We start from the raw sequence: 20,842 nt of genomic DNA on the forward strand, positions 1-20,842 counted from the left end.
AATCCCCCCTTTGTTGTTGTACTTCAAGACAAAAAAAGCTAAATATTTTGTCACTGAGATCTCTAAATAGACTAAACACCATTCAAAATATTGTATACATACAGGTTACTGTTCAGTAACATGTTTCAAAAAAATTATTTTCTACTGTAAGGGCTAAGTATAATACACATCTCATACCTAGTGAGAAACGGGCAAATAGTGAATTTCTGCAGAAACCAACTCATACTTTTAAATTCTGTAATATGCACATGTTCATGTATGCCATGTACTATAATTTATAGAAGCATCTTTGATCAAGAAACACCTCGGTATTAGGCACAACAGTGAAGAGAGGTAAGGAGAAGTGTCCAAAGGCATCAAGTACTATAAAGGATGAAAATCACTATCCGCATTACCAGGCAGCCTAGAAGAAATTCAGTCTAGTAGTGGCAGATTGACAAATAATAAGATACGTGCACATGACAAGCATATAATACTTAAGTGAGAGCAGGATCAGAACTTATATGAATAGAGTCAATGTCAAGTGCCTTTTGACTTTAATGTTTCTGGCTCAGGCTCATAATGTTTTACATTTAATTACTGCAACTATTTCAGAGATGTCTGCACAATTTAGCAATGTTTTGAAGCATATGCTTAAAAGCTCTGATGAATCAGAGCCCAAACTCAAAAATAACTATTTAGACCTCACATTCACTCCCACAAAATAGGGAAAAAATTATCTCCACATGATAGAAAGATAGAACAGACAAGGCCAATATACACTTCTAGCATTTACAGCAGCACAACACGTAGCTGAATAAGAACCACCTAAGTCTGAAAACGTCCTCCAAGTGACTCAACTGAACTTACAGGGTTTCAACACCTTTCATAATCAGATCATAAATGACTTTCCCAAGGCCACACAGGAGTTTCTGGCTCACTGCTAGTCAGCCCTGTCTCTGAAGGCCAGAAAAATGTGGTTTTACTAAGTGAGAATTTTCTCTAGCAACATCTGTTAACACAGCTCACGTTAGTTAAAGATGACCGGCTTCATCTTGCCGAACAAAATGTATTCTGTGACACTTTCTTCAAAAAGGGTGAATTTCTAAAACTATTTGTTTTGGCTGTATGCTCCTTTTTTCATATAAGCTTGCTTTGATCTATATATATAAAGCTTCTAAAAAAGCTGAATATAATTTTCATGTAAATACAGCATGCACATATATATTCAGCTTGAAGTCCTAAGAACAGACTAAAACTCCAAAGTTAAATAAAACTCGAGAAGGGCACCACAGGTCCTGGAGAGAGCAGTGGGGTCTGGACACGGTGTCAGCAACCAGGAATTCTGGAGACTGGATCCCAGCATTTCCACTGACACCACCTTTAGGGGCTTTCTCTCTGCTTCCCTGATCACACCTACCTTCCACACACACTTACTGGGGGGATTATTACTCCGTGTTTGCATAGTATCCTGCGTACTAAAAGCGCTACTTAGCACCAACAATTACTTGCTCTCTGACATCACAACATCTCATACCTTTTTACAGTACAAATATCTGAGCCCATGTCCTGGTTTGTTTCTATTATTAATGACCCACGAGCATGTTTGAGTAATTAAGGAAGGAGCAGATCCCAGGAGTTTGAATGCATGTACATTGCCTAAAAGTATCCAAAAGCCCCCGTGAAGATCCACAACTAGAAAAGCCAATGAGCACAGAGAAGGAACTAATGCCCCTAAAAATGCCTTATTTTAATATTTTTCAACTACATTAATAAAAGACAGAAGGTGAATTTAGTGCAAGTCATTAAGCAATGCCAAATGCAATTTACTATATTCCAGCATACTTAACAAACAAGATTTCTGGAATGACAGCTGATCCTTAAAAGAATGTAACCGTCTTCTGACCCTCAATGTTATTAAAATTCCACTTATTAATCCTGTCTTATTGCCCCTTTGTTTTCATAACATTTTCATCAAGGATTAGGGAGATATTGTGAGGCTGGAAAAGCTTACATTTTCTTCTGTGATTCAGAACAGCTGCCATTCTTGTTTGGATAACCCTTCATCCATATTCTTAGTTTTACCCTTTGTGCCTTCCAGCAAAATCATACAATGCACCTTCGTTTTACAAGTCTTCCTTCATCCATTAGCAGCAGGAAATTAATGCAGCAATCTAATTCTACTGCTATTTACTTTTTTACAAATAGAATACATTAGATAGTAAGGTGCTGCACTGATCTACTCTTTTAAGTGCAATTGTATCTGAAGACCTTTACAATTTCTCATACACACGTTTAAAGGTTTTGAGCGTGATCAGTTCCACAATATCTAATCCCTATTTTCTTTACTGTTACTTTCACTTTGAAAAAAGTATATGAATAGCAAGATACACTGCAGAAGTAAATGTAAAAGCATCTGCAGGTTTCAAATGGGCTCTTACTTTATCCTGTAGGTTTTTGCTCATATTCGGCTAAAAAAATTCCCTCAGCAATAAGCTATTATGTGCAGCCTTGAGTACTATTCTATTTAAACGTCTCAGGTTCTCAGCTCTAAAAGCTTTTACAAAAGACAGATCGACTTTTCAAGGGCCCAAATTACAGGTATGACTTGTCCAAGAGAAGAGCTGCAACGTTAAAAAAAAAAAAAATGCAAATGAGGATGAAAAAAATTACCTTTTTATACAATCACTAAAACAGTGCTTAAAATACAGAACTCAATTCCTGGACATAAGATGAAATAAACCAATATAAAGCAAAGCAGAAGCTGACAGGTGCATATTGGCTGGCAGGTGCTATTGCTGTTTTATTAAGATATTGCTGCCACATTCATAACAGGCTCACGAGACAAGAAAAATAAGAAAATTCATATACTTCACACCATTTGTGGTAATTATCTAGCTTCAAGAAGTGGCAGTGTACAGGGGTGGGCTTTTATTTTGCTATTACTATAGATAATTACAGGACTTGCAAATTAAATCTTAGATCTGTATTAATTGTACTAACTAAGCAATAAACAGTATTTCTTTGCCAGGAACCTAAGCAAGTCAATAATGGAGCTCAATGCATTTCTCATTAAAACTCATATTAAAATGTATAAAAGTAATTAGAGAGTCAACCTAAGACTCACAGAAATTATTTTTACTATAGATTCAACATATAAAGTTACTTTCCATAGTTTTAAATGTGGAACTATTACTTTCCATACTTTTAAATGTAGAGGTATTACATTACACTGCCTTTGCATAATAGTTACAAATCATATAATGATATGAAAGGTATTTCTTCATGCATAATAAAGAAATCTTAACTAGTTCTTGTTGCACAAGCATTAGCACTAAGGCAAAACAAAGAGCTGCCTGGACCTCTAAGCAGATTTTATAATTACTGTACATTATTAGGAAAATCAGGAAAGTATACAGAGTATTGAAAGGCTCCTAGATATATTCTGGAATATAAAAATAAAATCTTTCTTTTTATAGACTTAGAAATATTTACAGTGAGGTTTATAAATTAAAATTTCCAATTGGAATTATTCTTTCATCTTTCATAAACTCAAGTGTTTACATTTCACAAAGTTTTTTTTACAAAAGCTAGCTTAGTTGGCAACTAAATTAATATTAAATCATCAAATTAACACAGCTATATACTGATTTTAATGTTAATGTAATTAGCAACATTTCCACAAATGTGCTTTGACAGAGCACAAAACTGCAACCAGAAGTAGAAAGTCTAACAAATTATCTGTACAGACTTCCTTCCTGGAACAGGGACAATTACCAGTTTGAAAATAGTGAAATCTAAATGTGATGAAAAAAAAAGATTAATATGAGCAGTAGCCAAAAGTTAAACTAAAGGAAAAGACGTAACTGCAGTCATCTCTTTTTTCCTTCCACTAAACCATGCTCTTACCAGTCTGTTGACTCATTAATTGCAGCTTTAGCCCATCCACCAGCATCAACAGTGCCAAACCCAACATCATCATGGGAACTGGACGACGACTGGTCAGAGAGATGAGGAGGGAGGACCGACAGCCTGTCATCTTCAATAATGACAGTGTCATCTTGGGGCATGTTCACCGTTGGAGACAGCTGATATTTACCTGAACAATAAAAGGGAGGAAAAAACCCAAAACTAAATAATGGCAGAGAGTGCCTTGAATAATATATAATACAGCTGATAAAGTGTCACGTCAAACTGCAATGCTACTGATAAGAGTGACACAATGCAGATAATAAAATTAACTATGTCTCACTTTATACACATCTTCCTATACAGAGGCCTGAAAAGTAATATACACCAGTTGTATCTGCAGCCTACTGCAAGAAGATCACAGAATCACAGAAGGGTTGAGGTTGGAAGGGACCTCTCATCTGGTCCAACGCCCCCTGCTCAAGCAAGGACACCTACAGCCAGTTGTCCAGGACCCTGACCAAATGGCTTTTGAATACTTCTACTTTGCCACATCCCTGGGCAACCTGTGCCAGTGCTCAGTCACCCTCACAGTGAAAAAGTGTTTCCTGATGTTCAGAGGGAACCTCCTGTGTTTCCATCTGTGCTCATTGTCTCAGGTCCTGTCACTAGGAAAGTGAAAAGCACCTGTCCCAGAAGACAGTATCTTCTCTTGCATCAAATCATTTGGTAGAAACAAAGAATGAGTTCAACGGGGACTAAAAAAGCTCATCACTTCTCCTGATCAATCTTGCCCTCATGAAATCTGAAACTAGTTTGACTGCTATTGGGAACCTGGAACCCTTTAATAATGCCTCCACAAAGGTAAGAATTGTGAAAGGTGATGAGAACTCACAGCTAAAGCTAAACGATTCCAAATTTTCATTCTCTCCTTTAAAAAATAATCTGGAGGCACACATGCAAAATTTGGAAAAAAAAATTACCTAATTCTATTACCATCAAATTCAAATAAGTTTTAACACTGTTGTTAAAATGCTTAAACTAGAGCCATCACATACATGAGAGAGACATAATAAAGACTCAACATTATTCTTTATTCAGTAGCAGACTTCATTGGGTTAATTTGTGAGAGTAGCAAATTAAAAGATGATATTTAGAGGATTCTTACAAACTAGTAAAACACTGTTTCCAAGTAAAAACCAGGTTTAATGTGCATATAAATATTATAAACCCACTACTACTGCTGCTTTTATAGGGATAAATATACACACATAATTATATTTTCCAGTAATCATTTCAATGCATAAGACTGTATAACAATAACAAAACACCCAAACAGACTAAAAAGCTATAAAGAATATTAGAAGGAATATTTTGATCGCAATGCTTTGTAATATAACTATGGTTTAAACTGAATAAATCTGTTTTTCAGGATACATGCATGAGATATAGAGTTGGGAGGATGGGGGCTATACAATATTATTTGGATGACAGTGGAAATATAGATTTATCACCATTTAAAATTTTAACTTGGAATAAACAGAGGTTATTTCAGTATCTAGAAACACTAAGCTAAAACTTGCTCTAAGGAAAATAAAGATTTGCAAATCAGGATGAAAATTATTTAGTTATCTGAGGCAATGGCTAATTATTAAGCATGATTCTTTTATATTAGCTGCACATAATTTTTTATGTGATAGAATATCTTTAAAAATACTTTTTCCTCCTGGATATTGATGCTCGACTTAAAAAGATCTGTCATTTAAAATGTTTGGTCCTAACTCTCACTACACACAACATTATTTCTAATGAATGATCATGACATTACATGAATTTTATTCCTGGAAATGTACTATCTTACTAAAACAATCAGTAAAATTGTCACATCTCGTGAGAAGAAAAGCACTAGCTTAATCAACCATTAATCTGACAACAAACTGTAAATTATTCCACAACTATGATGCACTGCAGTAATAATATATAGCAAAACTTGTATTTCCTGCTTCTATGGACACATCAAATATTTTCACGCTTTATTTTTCCTACAGATATGGAAAAAATGTGTAGAATTAGGGGAAAAGAATTTTTACCTCTTTTCTGGAAAAGTTTCAGTTACCATCACTACCTTTGCATGCAATTATTAAAAAACAAACAAACAAATAAAACCTTATGTGTAAATGTCCTGGTTTTGGCTGGGACAGAGTTAATCTTCCTATTAGTAGCTGGTCATGTGTTATCAACATTATTCTCACACTAAATCCAAAACACAGCACTGATGTTTTAGTTGTTGCTAAGTAGCACTTATCTTCAGCCAAGGACTTTTCAGTTTCCCATGCTCTGCCAGCAAGCAGGTGGGCAAGGAGCTGGGAGGGAGCAGAGCCGGGGCAGCTGACCTGAACTAGCCAAAGGGGTATTCCATACCATGGAACGTCATGCCCAGTATATAAACTGGGGGGAGTTGGCCGGGAGGGGTGGATCGCTGCTCGGGCATCAGTCAGCGGATGGTGAGCAATTGCATTGTGCATCACTTGTCTTTTTTTTCCTTTTTTTCTTTTTTTCCCTCTTCTTTTTTTTGTTATATTCCTTTTTATTACAATTATCGTTGTTGTTGTTATTATTATATTTCATTGTTATTGTTATTGTTAGTATTATATTTTACTTTCCTTATTAAACCGTTCTCATCTCAACCCACAAGTTTTACCTTTTTTTCCCCGATTCTCCTCCCCATCCCACTGGGAGTGGTGGGGGGAGTGAGGGAGCGGCTGCGTGGTGCTTCGCTGATGGTTGGGGTTAAAGCACGACAGTAAAGAGCTAGCTAAAATCATCGCTGCACTAGATAATACATTTTGTATAGCTTTCCAAGGGGGGACAACTGGCTTCAAAAGAGATCATTGAAGAAGGCTGAAGAAGTGGCTGGAAGAAAAAGGTACTGCATGGTGAACATCTCATCACTGTCAAACTGAAATGAATGTGTTCAGTTTGCATAACAGCTGATTCTTTGCCCAGCAATAGCTTCTTTGATGGACAGGTTAATGTTTAGCCTGGTAATGTACTTCTTTCCAAACATAAAGCCTACAAGACTGTTAACTCTGTAGTTAATAACGTCTCCAAAGAATTGATTGTGAAAAGGTATAACCTTATGGCATTCAGCAGATTGAACTTCCCATTTGAGAGGCTACAGTAATTCAGTAACATTTTTAACTTTTCACTACCCTTCTTTATATCTGACAAGGGTGAAGACTGACATTTTAATAGTTGCTTTGGAATTAAGGAGAAAACCCATCTGACATGCCTATGCTTTTCGCTGCAGATGAAGCTAAAAACAGGTGAAAGGCTTCACCTCCAGCAGATGGTTAGACAGACCTCAGCAATGGACTCAATACATCCTTTGTAGAGAGCTCAGCTGAAGTGGACAGAAACTACCCGTGGAGAAAGCAACTCTGCAAGTGTTGTGAGAAACATTACAAGAAAACATCAAAGAAACTTCAAACCTAGTAACCATCAGTGTATTTGACTGATCTACAAATCTAAGACACTGCTCAAGCTGTCTACAAACCTCTCCAAGAAAATAACTTTCCCTTGGGCTAGAAAAGTGCTATAACATTTAGACTCTGAATACACTTCAAGTCCAGTTTTGCATATATTAATTCAACTTCAGCGCGGTAATCTGTAATAATATAAAGTATTTTGGACAGTGTAATAAGGAAGGGAAAACATTCTCCCTTTCAAGCGTGTCTCGTCTCAGAACAATGAGGCTCAAATTTCTTGAACAAGTTACCAATCTAAACAAGGGTAGCCTGAGGACCATACCAAACTATGGGGTAAGAAGGGTTCCCATCCGTCTGTGCAGAAAAAGAAGTCTCAGAGCTCCAGTACCAAATGGCTGGTCTCCAGGTCTATGAGGACTTTCAGCTTAGAAGGAAAAATATGCCAAACAGCAATACTTCAAACCTGTAACAGTATAGACCTATAATAGACCAGAAAATAGTTTGGACCTGAATTAAACCACCAACATAACGCACTCCAAAAAAACCCTGCGTATACACAGTACATAAAATGAACAACAGGCTTACTCATAAAGAACCCAACTACTCCAGGTCCTTTTAAATCTTAAAAATCCCTGAAGTTTGGTTAATGCGTTTGCTGCAGTAACTTGGCTCCCGTACTACACTGCGTTGTCATGGTACTGTATCTGGTTTGGTTCTTGTGCTTTTGCTATTACCTTCTATTTAAAGGAAGGTCTAAGAAATCTGTTGAACACCCTTATGATATGTTCAAAACCAAGTATTACTTTATGAGTGACTCTCATGAGCGTTTTGATATTGTGGGGTTCAGACCAATTCAAGCCTTTTCCACAAGTAGAGGGCCTTTCTTGCTCTGACGTGGCAAGTGATTCCTAACCTGCCTGACCAAGAAATCAGCAACAGCTACTCTATGATGAAGAAAGAAGTATTAACCAAAGTAAAACATAGAGTAATAAATAATAGAAATAATAATAAAATAGTGATGATGATGATGATGATAATAATAGTGATGAGACTTCCTACAGGAGGGATACAGAGAATCGTGCAATGAGAAATTAGAACTTCTCCAAATCTTCATTTTTTAATTTTTCACTAACAGCATATTTGTTGCCAGCAATATACTGAGTTTTGGCAAAATTTCCCATAGATACTCATATCATCTAATTTTCCAAGCTAAACAGAGGTGGGATTGAGAATAAATGTCTGGGGAACATCTAAGAGCAAAAATGTCTCCACTATATTCAGGCTTTGGATTTCAAGAGAGTGCTCAAATCTGTCAAGACTATTGTAGCAGACCACCACATTCTGATGAGATTCCTGGCCGGAGAACTGCATTCTGCTTGTAAAGGGTTAGTTTCATTTCATTGACACACTCTACATCTCTAGCTAAATTTTTTTCAGTAGTGCTTCCTCCAGATTCTATCCTTAAGATAGCAATTATTTATGTAGAGAACAAAGTATTCCCTGTTGTGTAGGAACTATCAAATCTTACGAAGTTCTGGGGGATCCTTCAGGATGAAAAGCAAATTCAGTGCAAGCTATTGTTATACTGTGTACCCCTGATAAATAACTTCTGTTTAGTCACCGTTAGCAACAAAACCCACCGTGTTCATAAAAAAAAAAATCAGCAACTAGAAGAAAGAGATGAAAGAGGACTTTGTACTAAGCTATTTGTTGAAGAAGAATAATTTATATAGACAGCAGCTATGTATTTGCATACTGCAAAACTCAGGAGCATAATGGATGATATACAAGAACGGTGTATCAGAAGAAGAGACTTGAATTTCTAATCATACAGCCAAGCAACCCAGCATAACAGTTGTTATTTTGAATGTACTAACAGCATGCAACCTGAAAATATTAAATAAATAAATATAAGGGTTTATTATAGCCATCTAATTCTTAGAAGAGAATTCCCAATTTCTATAAATAAAAAAATGCATTATCAAAAACAAAAATATCGTTCCCTGAATACAAAAAGCGGTATCTCTTCTCCATCAGAAATTTTCAGTGAAATATTATCAAATGAAAAAGTGTAAGAAAATCTATAATAGCAACAATCATCTAGAAAAGTAGATCAACATAAGAATCATCAGAAACATTAAAAGATTCATGTAGCCTTTTTGCAGTAAGCAAACATTATTTTACATAATTTAAATCACATTCTGAAATTGTTATTTTATTCCCACTCTCACAGCAAGGCTCTGACAACCAGTTCTTGCTGTCAGTTATGGATTGAAAGAGTAAGGAAATTGTCTTAAATATCCTTCCTGAAAATTACATTCGATGTATTTAAAAGAAACAAAACTCTCTTAAAAGTTTTGTTCCAACTTTAAGCAATGACTGTAAACAGCAGGTATTTTCCAGACCTTGACATTATCACTTTTGAATAGTCTAACTTAGGAAGAAAGAAAACTCAAAATCCATCAATTTTATCCAATAGCAAGAGAAGCAGAAAGACCTGCTCCTTCACACATGAAATCAAACTGTGACCTCCTCACCACAAGGTACCGAGAGCACTAAAAGTTTACGTAGTTAAATCCATAGAGGGGTAAATAAAAAGACATCAGGGGATTCAGAAAGCCTGTAAGTCAGAGGGCTTCTCGATACGAGGAGAGCACTCAAGGGAATCAGCACTGCATAAAGCACTCCTTTTGGCTTGCTTTCATGGTCAGGACCGGCATGGGAAGGTACAGACCTCCGGTCTTCCTCAGCCAGATTGTTCTTAGGACTAATCCTCGCTTTTAGGCCAATTTTCAACAGAGGAAGACAACTCTGAAAGAGTCATGTAACACCACATATACATTCTCAAGAAACTAAAAAAAGTTCTGAGTTTTCTTCTCATTATCAATGCTAATAGGACAGGAAATCGGCTGCATAATAAATGATTGAGTCTTACAACTGTTAGCTACTCTGAAACAAGCAACTGTACCTATCTCTCCCAACAGGTAATAATACCTCTCTGTTGTATGGCACTGCAAGAAAACATGCATGCAATAATATCACAAAAGATTATAAACACTGCAGTTTTAACTCAGTGGTACTGATTAATTCAGAAAAATTAGCATATTAGAAAACTGACTGCCACCTAAAAACTGGGTTTAAACATGACATCTCTGTGAAGCTGCCATGACTACAAAAGGGAATGACCCAGTCCTGGCAAGACCAGTTTTCAGTTATGCTGGACTAGATCACATTTACTATGAGGTTCAGGCACAACTTGATTTTCCATGTGCTTCCAACTAAAGCATCAATGGATTTAAGTCACAACCAACCAATTTTCTACATAGTTTCTGGTTTCTGAAAACAATACAGAAAAACGATGATTCAGAGGAAATCAAAACATCAACTTCAGGTTATAAAACACTTATAAAATGCAGGATGGATTTTTTTTCCCTAGGTCTACATTGCAGAGGTATCCAAAAGCGTTAGATTTTAAGAGCTTTGGAAAGATTTTTTTTTTCCTTTGTTGAAACATCAGTTACTGGCTACTGCTAAAGGGATGATACCAGACTGATGAACCACTAGTTCGATTTGGCATGGCAAGCCCTGTGTTCCTTTGATGTGTAAGTAAACTGCACTGCTGACACACATGCACACAGACTCTCTCAGGGTTTCTTCTCCCATCACTGGACAAGGTGTTTAAGCGATAACTCGTTAACGCTTGTATGAGCTCTATGTGTAAATCCTCTGCAACACTGATGGAAAAAGCAGAAGGCAGTGCTTTGCAAATGTTTTATCTAAAGCCTTGACACCACAAGAACTAGTCCCTTCTATGGGAGAGTAGTGCTAAAGACTTCAAATTATTTTATCACTCCTTAAATTTGTCAACAAATAAATAGTTTTTTTTAAATTGTTCTCTTTAAGAGCATATGACTTTGGGTGAAAAGGTTTAATGCTTCCTTGATTCCCAGGTATACAATTTTTCTTCCAAGCTGCACAAAATGTAATGCAATAGAATAGAATATGATTTATTTCTAATTTTTGTTGCCCAAATGTACAAAGAAAAGACAAAAAACTGAAGAAATATCTTAAATAGCAAATTTGTGGATTTTCAGAGAGTTTAACAACAGTGTTATTCTGCTACCACAAAGAAAAAGCAAACTCCAAAATACAAAAATTAAAAAAAAAACCAAACAAAAAACCAACCCCAAACCAGAGTGAAATATATATACAAACTGCTGACTGGAAAAAGCCTAAGTGGTGGACTTTCATTTTCTAAGGCCGAAAATCAATCTGAAGCAATTAAAAACTAAGTTCAGCTTTGCTTCATATCAAGTTTATAGCAGCATCTTCTAATATATTGTGTGTCAAGCACACTAAAAAAAGTCCCAAATTTAATGGCCATGTCTTATGTTTAAAACAACTCAAGCAGCAATCGTCACGTCTTCTGTCAGGTGCTATTTTCATCAAGCTGCCCTTTGTGTTTAAATTTGAAAATCCTTTCAAACTAATCCCATCCTAGTCAGTAAATCTGACCACTCCTGTGGCAAGGCAAGTCTTTATTACCTAGCTCTGTACATCGGAAGCTGAATTGCTGCAGAGCAACCGCTAATAACCTCATTATCCACTGGGGCCATGCAGATGGTATGGCACAGAATCTACACAAGAGATGCTTAAAATTAGTTATGAGGTTTTAGAATTGGTGTCCTGCAAAGCAAAAACTCAAACAAATTAATGAAATAGCCTAATAAGCATAAATGGATGCAAGTTTACCTTATTTATTTTTGTACTTTAGTATGACTAAAACAGAGGAGAAGAAATGCTGAAAGTAATTATAAATACCCATGAGTCACTGACTTTCATGCAAATGAAGACTCAACATGGAGACTAGACCCACTAATAATTTATTGTCCCAGACCAGACACTGAAAAACCATGTTAAATGCTCCTGTTATTTGTTCTATTACCTGCCACAGGATATGAAATTCACTTTATAATTCCACTTCACTTTCTTTCTCACATTAACTATCCAGAAGGCTTGCGTGGAACAATTTTAAGGCACATTCTAAGTTGGTCGGTGCAACCTCCATGCTCCCTGATTCCCACATAATACAGTAATCGCCCTTTGATGAATCAGAGAGAGGCATAAAAACACGCTCCGATTAGCAGAGCTGATTTGACTCACCCATTATCCTACTCAGCGCCGCATTCCTCGTGGGCGACTCGTTGAGACCCTCGATCCCGCCGTAGAGGGAGTGGGAAATCCTCCGTTCCCGGTCATCCAGCAGAGTCTCTATGGGCAGCTCTGGCCCAGAGGGGCTCCCAGGTGACTCCAACTGCACAGACAAAGGAAAATTAGCACCCAGGGTCCATTTAGCAGCATGGGGGAACTGTAACAACTCGCCGAAGGCCTAGACCTGTCTGGGCACCAAATGAGCTAGAACTTCTCACCCTGGACAAATATAATTTGCAGTGACAGCTCTGCTTAATGACCGACTTTCTAAGCCACTTTACACTGCACCTCCCATGGTGCCCTGTCAAATTTCAAATCCTTCAGCAGAAAATTGGTGAAAAAACCCATTGCATTTTGGTGTCTTTCTGTTGGATAACTTCTTAAACAGAGAGTCTGGGCTTTTTTCAATACTATCGGGCGGACAGCTGGGCCATCTTTCCCACACTGACAGCCTGTCAGAACAAGGCCCCTGTCAGGAGCGCGGAGCAGGAACTCCATTTGGAATTGGGCTGCTGGCACTTTTTGAAGTGGTGCAATTTGCTTTCAAATGTAATCATCATGGAAACCCCCAGGAAACCCCATCACACATTAGTAACCAATATGCAAACACTCAAATGTTTTGTAGTTAGGAGGGAAAGAAAAAAAAAAGAAGTCAGACTTCACAGTAACTTTTTTTCCCCCCCCCCTATTTATGATGAGTTCTTTGCTCTGCCTTTCCTGGCTGCAGCGTACAGAGACCTCACGTGCTTCATTCAGTCTGGAAGCTTCCCTGATCCCTGGCACTGCTGCCGCATCCAGGCAGAGCCACAAAAACCAGAACTGCCAAGACATGAGGTGCCCCCCCACTCCAGCCCTCAACCCCCAGAGCTGCTGGTCCCTGCCCACCATGACTCCAGGCAGACCTCCCCAGGGCATCACAAGACAGATGAAGTAGGTGGTGGAAGAAGCGATGGAGACAGGCTGCTTGGCCACATGCACAGGGGAGAAGACTGCATGTACAGCCTCCTCCCCACCCCAGCTGCTCTCCGTCAGAAGGCTCCCCCCTGAGCAACTTCCCAGCTCAGCCTTTGTTTGCAGAAGCTGGTCATCCCCTGTTTTCCTGCACATGCCTCTCAGATTTTTCAAAAAGAGAGGAAAAAGTTGAGTTTTCCTCAGTAAGCCCCAGAGAATCAGAGCTCAGTGGAAAGCAGCAGCCATGCGAGGCAAAGAAAGAAAACAATTTGATATTGTCTAGCTGGGTTTAGCCACGGGCAGCTCCACTGCCGCTGCCAACACGGCCCCTGGGAGCGAGGAGAACGAGCACCCATGCGCTCACCGGTCAGTTTGGATGCCCAATTTGTCAGCACCCAGTTGCTCACTGCAGAGACAAGAGACTCCCCACACCATCACCCAGCCCTCACACCATCCAGCCTTCCTGCCCCTAAAGCTCTCGGTTCACCTGAGGTCCAGCACCCTGGCTGGCTACTCGGTAATGCTACCAAAAGAGCTTCGCTGAGACCATTAAACCAATTCACCTAAACAGCGTGAACTGAATCCAGCTCTATTAAAAAAAAAAATAAATATTTAAAAACAGATGTATTTTGCAGGGTAATCATATGAACTCACACATCAAAGCATTAGCTGTTCTCACCAACATGCCTCTTTGTATTGAAGTGTACAGTTAAATCTCAAGAACAATGTCTTTACACAAATCCCACGGCATATATTTTATATGTATTGAAATACAGTGGGGACCAGATACTGCAAGATACTGAGTACACTGCAAATTCTTTGAAGCTGCTGGGAACTGGGAACACCTACTCCAAGGACCGGTCTCTAAATGAGCACGAGAGGAGTAGTTCATAGTTTCAGGAATTACAATAACAAGGAACATGTTTGTTGGTTGTTTTTTCTTCTTTAAACCTCTGCCCATTATTAATCACTCTACTCGCAATCCCCAGATGTCTAAGAAATTACGGTACAAAAGATTTTTAAAAATCTGCTTCAAGGGCTACAAAGCACTCAGCTACAGTCTCCACAGCAGAGGCTTTGAAGTCAGCCCGATGGACTAATGACTTCTGACATTCAGGTGCTGGCGTAACGCCTGGTACATGGAGGGGTGGAGGTTTGTGAAATGACGCATTACAAAGTCAAGGAAACCACGATCGGGAGGTCGCAGAGTCTGTAAAAATTATTATTTCTGTTCAAAGTCATCATCTGTTTAATATAAATGAGATATTTAATGAAGTTCCAAATTGTAGACTTATCTCTCCCAGTTTGATAAGCACTGGGGAGATTTACTGCATCGGAGGGTCAACACAATTACAATTGGAGGCACGTCAAGCTGCAGGAGAATAATAAACTTGCAGTGCAAGTGAATTAGACTCAATAGGGTTTAAATTGTGAAATGAGGATTTGTTTTATTAGTTTTTTAAATTGCAGATTACAACTGACAGCTTTACTGAAAAGTAAATTAAACAATATTTGTAGCCTCTGTTATAAAGGAATCTAAGGCAAATTCAAAAAGAATAGAAAAGTTAAATTCTGAAACACTGTAAGAAAAAAAAAGCATAGCAACTTTAGACTGCTTGAGAGCTTAAACTTGCATGATAAAGGCATTAAATAATGAACTAACCTTTATTTCACTGCCTTTAAATAAGGTGTGAAAATATCAAAGTGCTTTGGGATTTATTCTCCCAGTGCTATATTGATGACTTTATGTAACAAGTGTCCAGCTTTTAGTGAGCCATATCGCACAGTCCTTCTTCATGTGACAACCCATCAACTTTCAAACTCATTTGTAGGAAGGTCTCAAGAGATTTTCAGAAAGATACTGACAAGAAGAAAGCTCTGAATCAGAGAAATACATAGAAATTCACTCCTGGTAATGCAGTAAAGTACAGGGTAAATAAAAGAAATAGTAGGAGCGTTGTGTTTAGATGGCCGTGTTTTGTGAAGTGAATCACGTATTTTATCATTTTCATGGGGAAAACTTTTTCCATTTCTAATTTGCATCTCAAAAGATGGGTTTAAACAAAGGCATCGACAGCCAACTACACAAGTATTTTACAAAAGACACAATGCCTTTTATAACATAGCAAAAATTAGACAGGAATTACACAACTGGCTTTCACAAAAAAAAAAAGTCTTTCCCTCACATTATTAACAGAAAGTCTGTATAAGAAAAAATACACTGAATTTGGAAACTGTGCTGTGGGCAAGACAAAGAGACCGACAGTCCAAAGCAAGATTGCAGTTCAAATAAAGATTTGTTCTTCCTGATGCATTTCTAATAAAGAGCTTGAATTACACATTCCAGTTCCTTCCCTTAGCCAATATCAGTGCTATCCGGTATAATTTAATTTGATTAACTGATAAAGAGTATGGAATATGAACAAAGATGTATGAATTCCTGACCTTCATTAAAGGCCTGGCAAGGAAAGCAAGCCTAGGCAGCAGCTGGCCGCTATACTTCCTATCAATAGCTGCCCCTAGCAGGAGCACTTCTTGCTATGACAGTTCAGTCACAGACCGGTTGAGGTTGGACGGAACCACTGGAGATTACCTAGTCTAACCTCGTGCTCAAAGCAAGGTCAGCAAGAGCAGGTTGCCCACTGCCTTGTCCAGTTGGGTTTTGAATACCTCCAAGGACAGAGACTCCACAACCTCTCTGGGCAACCTGTGCCAGTGGTTGACCACCCCCTCAGAAGAAAATTTTTTTCTTATGTTTAAACAAATTTCCTGTATTTCAGTTTGTGTCTGTTGCTTCTTGTCCTGGCACTGGGCAGCCCTGAGAAGAGTCTGGATCAGCCTTCTTTATTCCCCCCATCAGGTATTTATAGACACGGGTAAGATCCCCCTGAGCCGCCTTCTCTCCAGGCTGAAAAGATAGTTCCCCCTCTGGATCCTAACACTGATCTATAATAAATGATCATATTCTTAAAAATGCAATAAAACCTCACATGCTACAGATTGCCTGTAGCTCCTTTTCTCTCCATTCTCTTAAAATAAAAATAGAAACAAGATTTATTTTTTTTAAATAAAAAAGGTCTCTACCCTGGCCCTTTGTCATTCAGATAAGAACCAGCTGTTTGCTAAAGCACTGCCTGTACTAGCTAGCCCAGCTGCTGTTTATCTAGATGATAAAAGGACAACTAATGTGGTCCTTTTTACTTAAACACCACCATCCATCCTATCTGAAGTTATGCACATAAATATGAAAAAAGTTCATGCACAAGAACATTGCCAAAATATTCAAAGCATAAAGAAACTCTTTTTTTTAAAAGAAACAATAATCAGACTCTCTTTTTTCTTCAGAAAGTAAATTATCCAAACACTGGCATGCAAGCATTACAGATTTTAAAGAAGCCAGTATACAAATTTGCTATATATTACACTGCATCCGGGGTACTGAAGCTCTTCCTGTCACACAGAATTATTCCCCAGGCTTTCTTTTTCCTTTCTTATCTGTGTACTGTGGCTAAGATGTCCAAAACGCTTCAGCTTCCCTTTTCAACAGAGATACTTTCACAATACTACTACCAATATTAAATATGGTTTTCTTTGTTACCACCCAAGTTGGGATCCTACTTTAGGGACAGACTTTGCAAGACACAAAAATGTAGGTAAATAGCCAGTAAAAGGGTCAGGTTTGATTTACATGCACAATCATGCACTAGTAAATGTAAAATTAGCACAGTGTTTCTAAGAAATACTGCATTCTTGTTCTGACAATGTCAAAAGGCAAGGAGAAGACAAAAAATGCTTTCAGAACGGTGGGAGGGAACCCACAAAACTTTACAAAATGTAGTTAGTAGGTTATGGGGTATGGGGAAGAACGTGGCCAAGATGGAGCTTGTAATAAATGGGGACAGGTAGAAGGGCAGAACAGAAGACACAAGATACTACAAAACAGAAAACCATGTTCATACTTTCCCAACAACTAACTTTTTAAAATATCTCTTGGGATATTTACTATTAGAAGTTTACCTAAATACACTGAAAATCATGCACCAAAAAGACCACCAGAGGCCTAAAAGGAGACCATTAACAAGTCCTTTATTAGAAGCTCAGGTAAAATGTGCCACAATTAAAAAAACAACACCAATATAGCCCAAGAAATTGAGAGGAAGAAGGAAGAATTTAAGCAACACCCTTCAGAGGATGTTCAGACTGAAGGTAAAATGTTCACCAAGGACATCAGACATAAGAAGGTACACCGGCAATCAGTTGGACCCCTTGATGGCAAGAGTGAAAGGGGCACTGAGGGACAAGTCTGCAGTAGGGAAGCTCAATGATTTCTTTACCTCAGTCTTTACTGCTGAAGGTATCGGGGAGATTTCCACACCTGACCCCATTCTTTGTAGCAAATAAGGAGAGGAGTGAGATTAGCCAGAAGAAAATACACGAGCATTAGACCAAACGGGTAGGTGAGAAGTTAACATGTCACCCAGGTTGGATGGCATTCTCCCAAAAGCCCTGAAGAAACTCAAACATGAAATTACATAACTGCTGGCCAAAACGTTCAACATACTGTTACGAACAGCCATGGTGCCAGAGGACTGGTGGTTGCCTGTATGCCTAGAGGGGATCTTGGGAACTACAGACCAGGCGTCTGACCTCCCTCCAGATAAAATGGTGGCATCTATAATAAAGAGTAAGATCACTGAGCATGACGGACTTGGGTCCATGGGGAAGGTAGATGTCCATGGGGAAATCCTGCCTCACTTGTGCTGGAGTTGCACAAAGGTACCACTGAGCTCCCTGAGCTCTCAGGCAATAAAACGGACATTACATATTTGCATTTTCAAAAAGACTCTACCAAGGCTTCATGTCAAAGGCGTTAAAGAAACTAAGTTTTCATGGGACTGGACTAAGTTTTCATTTTCTGGGTTGAAATCTGGCGAAAGGATTGGACACAAAGATCAGTCTTCAGGATGGAGAAGAGCCAGCTGTAGGTTCCCCCAGGGATCAGAGCTAGGAACAGCTTAGGCTGATGAGCAGCTTTATCAGTGACTTGGAGAAGAGAGTGAACAGTGAAATCATTGTGTTTGGAGAAGATGCTAAAGCCTTTTTGATAGTTAAATGACCTCCAGAAGGTCATCACAAAACCAATCTAGCGAGAAAAGAAAAAAACCAAACCTGTCATATCAATTTCAAAGTAGGTAACTAGATAATGCATGCAGGGAAAAATGATGCTGAATGTTTTATACTTCCACACATACCGGGGGAAAAAAAAAATGTTTGCTTGTTTCCTTTCTTTTATAATGAAACCACTCATTTCCAAAATCCATCTCACTGGTCTGTCTACTAGTTAATTTATTTAAACAGTTGATGAGGTCCTTATATGGTCTGGATTCATGACTATTTCTCTGCTTCATGGTTTGCTCCGTTTTCAACTCAGCAACTGGAGCAAAGATGAACAGGCATGCAGAAAGAAATTTGGGGATCTACAAATCATTTGCAAACCTTCATTTCAGGCATGTTTGGCAAGACATTAATTCTGTCAAAAAAGGGAGATAGACAAGAAAAACCCTTGAAATCTCTCATTTTGAGAAAATGGTGATGCTCTCTCTCTTAATGGCAGACAAGTGCTGCCTGTGTGTGACAGGAACAGAGTGCAGACGAGCAGTCTGTGCCTCTAAGCTGCCCAGGTTGCAGGACTGAAAAGAGCAGGATTCCAAAAGTAACAATTACCTTTATTTTCTTGAATCAGCACATACTGCTGCCAGTGCACGGGTCTGCCTGACAGTTGTGCCTAAGCGCTGCATATGCATTATGGCCATACAGCCAGCAGCTGTTTGCCCATACAGGCTAATCATAATAATATCACTAATTAACAGAACACAGCGCAAGGAGCTCCAGTGTCTCTCCTTAAATCTTGGTAGTTTAAAAAATGTCAACCCTGAGTTAAAGATCTGAAAAGCTGATGGCGATGTATTCTGAAAACTGAGGTCTATACGAATATCAAGTCAATACTATTGTTATTCTTCCCATTTTTGCCACTGTGCACAACTTTGGAAATGTACTTTGAAGTCTCTCTGTGTTTACACAGGAAAGTTGAAGAGTCAACACACAATGCTGATCACAGAGGGCAAGGCTGAAAGTTGAAAACATAGAACAGCATATTTAACTTTTTTGAAAGGGGAGGGGGGGAACCTTAGATATATCCAAATCCCAAACTAAATGTTTTTGTTACACTAATCTAACACCATCCATCAAATATTCACTGTGTAATTTTTTCTGGAGTGGTTGAGATATTAAACAAAGCTTTGCAGGGTTTGTAGCAGTGCCGCTTACAGAATTAACTACATTACTGTACTCTGTGTAGATGTAATGCAAACAGGAGAAAAACTCAGATACACAGTTTGGCTTGGAGTTCATTCATAACTACCACTCACTCCATGCTTATATCAATATTTACTACAAGATAATTCACCTGAAAACCTGGATGGATTATACTCTATCTCCTGGTGAGTCAATGAAAATTCTTTCTACAGGCAACTCTTCAGTTCAGTAAAACCACAACAGCATAAAAACGCTTTTTACCTTCTGGGAAGTTTGTGGTCTCTTTTGAGTTTACAGTTATGCAAGCACTGATGATGTAAATGATCTCCTCACTACCTATCTGAAGACAAGATAATACTTTTATGGTGTTTATGTACATTTTTATTGTTACTATAATGGCTTTGGAGGCTTAGTCTACAACATGAGAACTGGTGAAGCTGTATGAGAATAATGTTGGCATGAAAAAGGAGTATCAGAAGTCACTTCACAAAGTTTTGAAACAGTTTCATGCTCAAGTTAAGCGGACTTTGATTTCTGAAGCCTACAAAAGCTTTCTGACAAAGAAACAGCTCCTCTGCAGCAGATCGGAGGCAACTGTCCCTGCCTCTCTAAACCCAGAACAACAGGGGATGAGCCGTCCTCTCTTCTGGACAGCAACCAAAATACAAAAAGCATGTGAAAATTCTGGTCTGAACTGAAACACAGAGAAATGGCACTCAGCAGAACCACGCTGTCAAATGAACTCTTCCCCTCCTGCAATTCTTAGGGCTGATTATGAAAATGAATATTAAACCCAAAAGAACGGCATTCATACTACTAACTTTCTTAAAATCCAATTCAAACTCAATTTTACTGAAGAAAAAAGCAGACTGGGTTGCCTATCTATCTCAAAAGAACTCAGTTTGATTTTGCAAATGCAAAATGATTACTGGACTTGAAGCCGGGAGAAAAACAAAAAGGCTTGGGGGTTTTTTTGTTCTTTTTGCTGT

The 20,842-nt window shown here is 38.4% G+C and overlaps 1 protein-coding gene across 15 annotated transcripts in view; it reads right to left on the bottom strand.

Moving 5' to 3' along the window:
• PARD3 (par-3 family cell polarity regulator) overlaps nucleotides 1–20,842 on the bottom strand; it is a 462,214-nt gene that overhangs the window by 157,545 nt on the left and 283,827 nt on the right. For 13 of the 15 annotated variants that reach the window (XM_050915860.1, XM_050915861.1, XM_050915856.1 and 10 more), the window contains 2 exons: nucleotides 12,540–12,690; nucleotides 3,889–4,078 (listed from right to left, as the gene is read on the bottom strand). In XM_050915860.1, the coding sequence (XP_050771817.1) occupies nucleotides 3,889–4,078; nucleotides 12,540–12,690 (341 nt within the window). Of the gene's footprint in view, nucleotides 1–3,888; nucleotides 4,079–11,891; nucleotides 11,897–12,535; nucleotides 12,691–20,842 lie in introns of all 15 variants that reach the window. The other 2 variants (XM_050915857.1, XM_050915850.1) reach the window with 1 other exon arrangement.

Source organism: Gymnogyps californianus, chromosome 2 (assembly GCF_018139145.2).
Source record: "Gymnogyps californianus isolate 813 chromosome 2, ASM1813914v2, whole genome shotgun sequence".
NCBI classification, from domain to species: domain Eukaryota; kingdom Metazoa; phylum Chordata; class Aves; order Accipitriformes; family Cathartidae; genus Gymnogyps; species Gymnogyps californianus.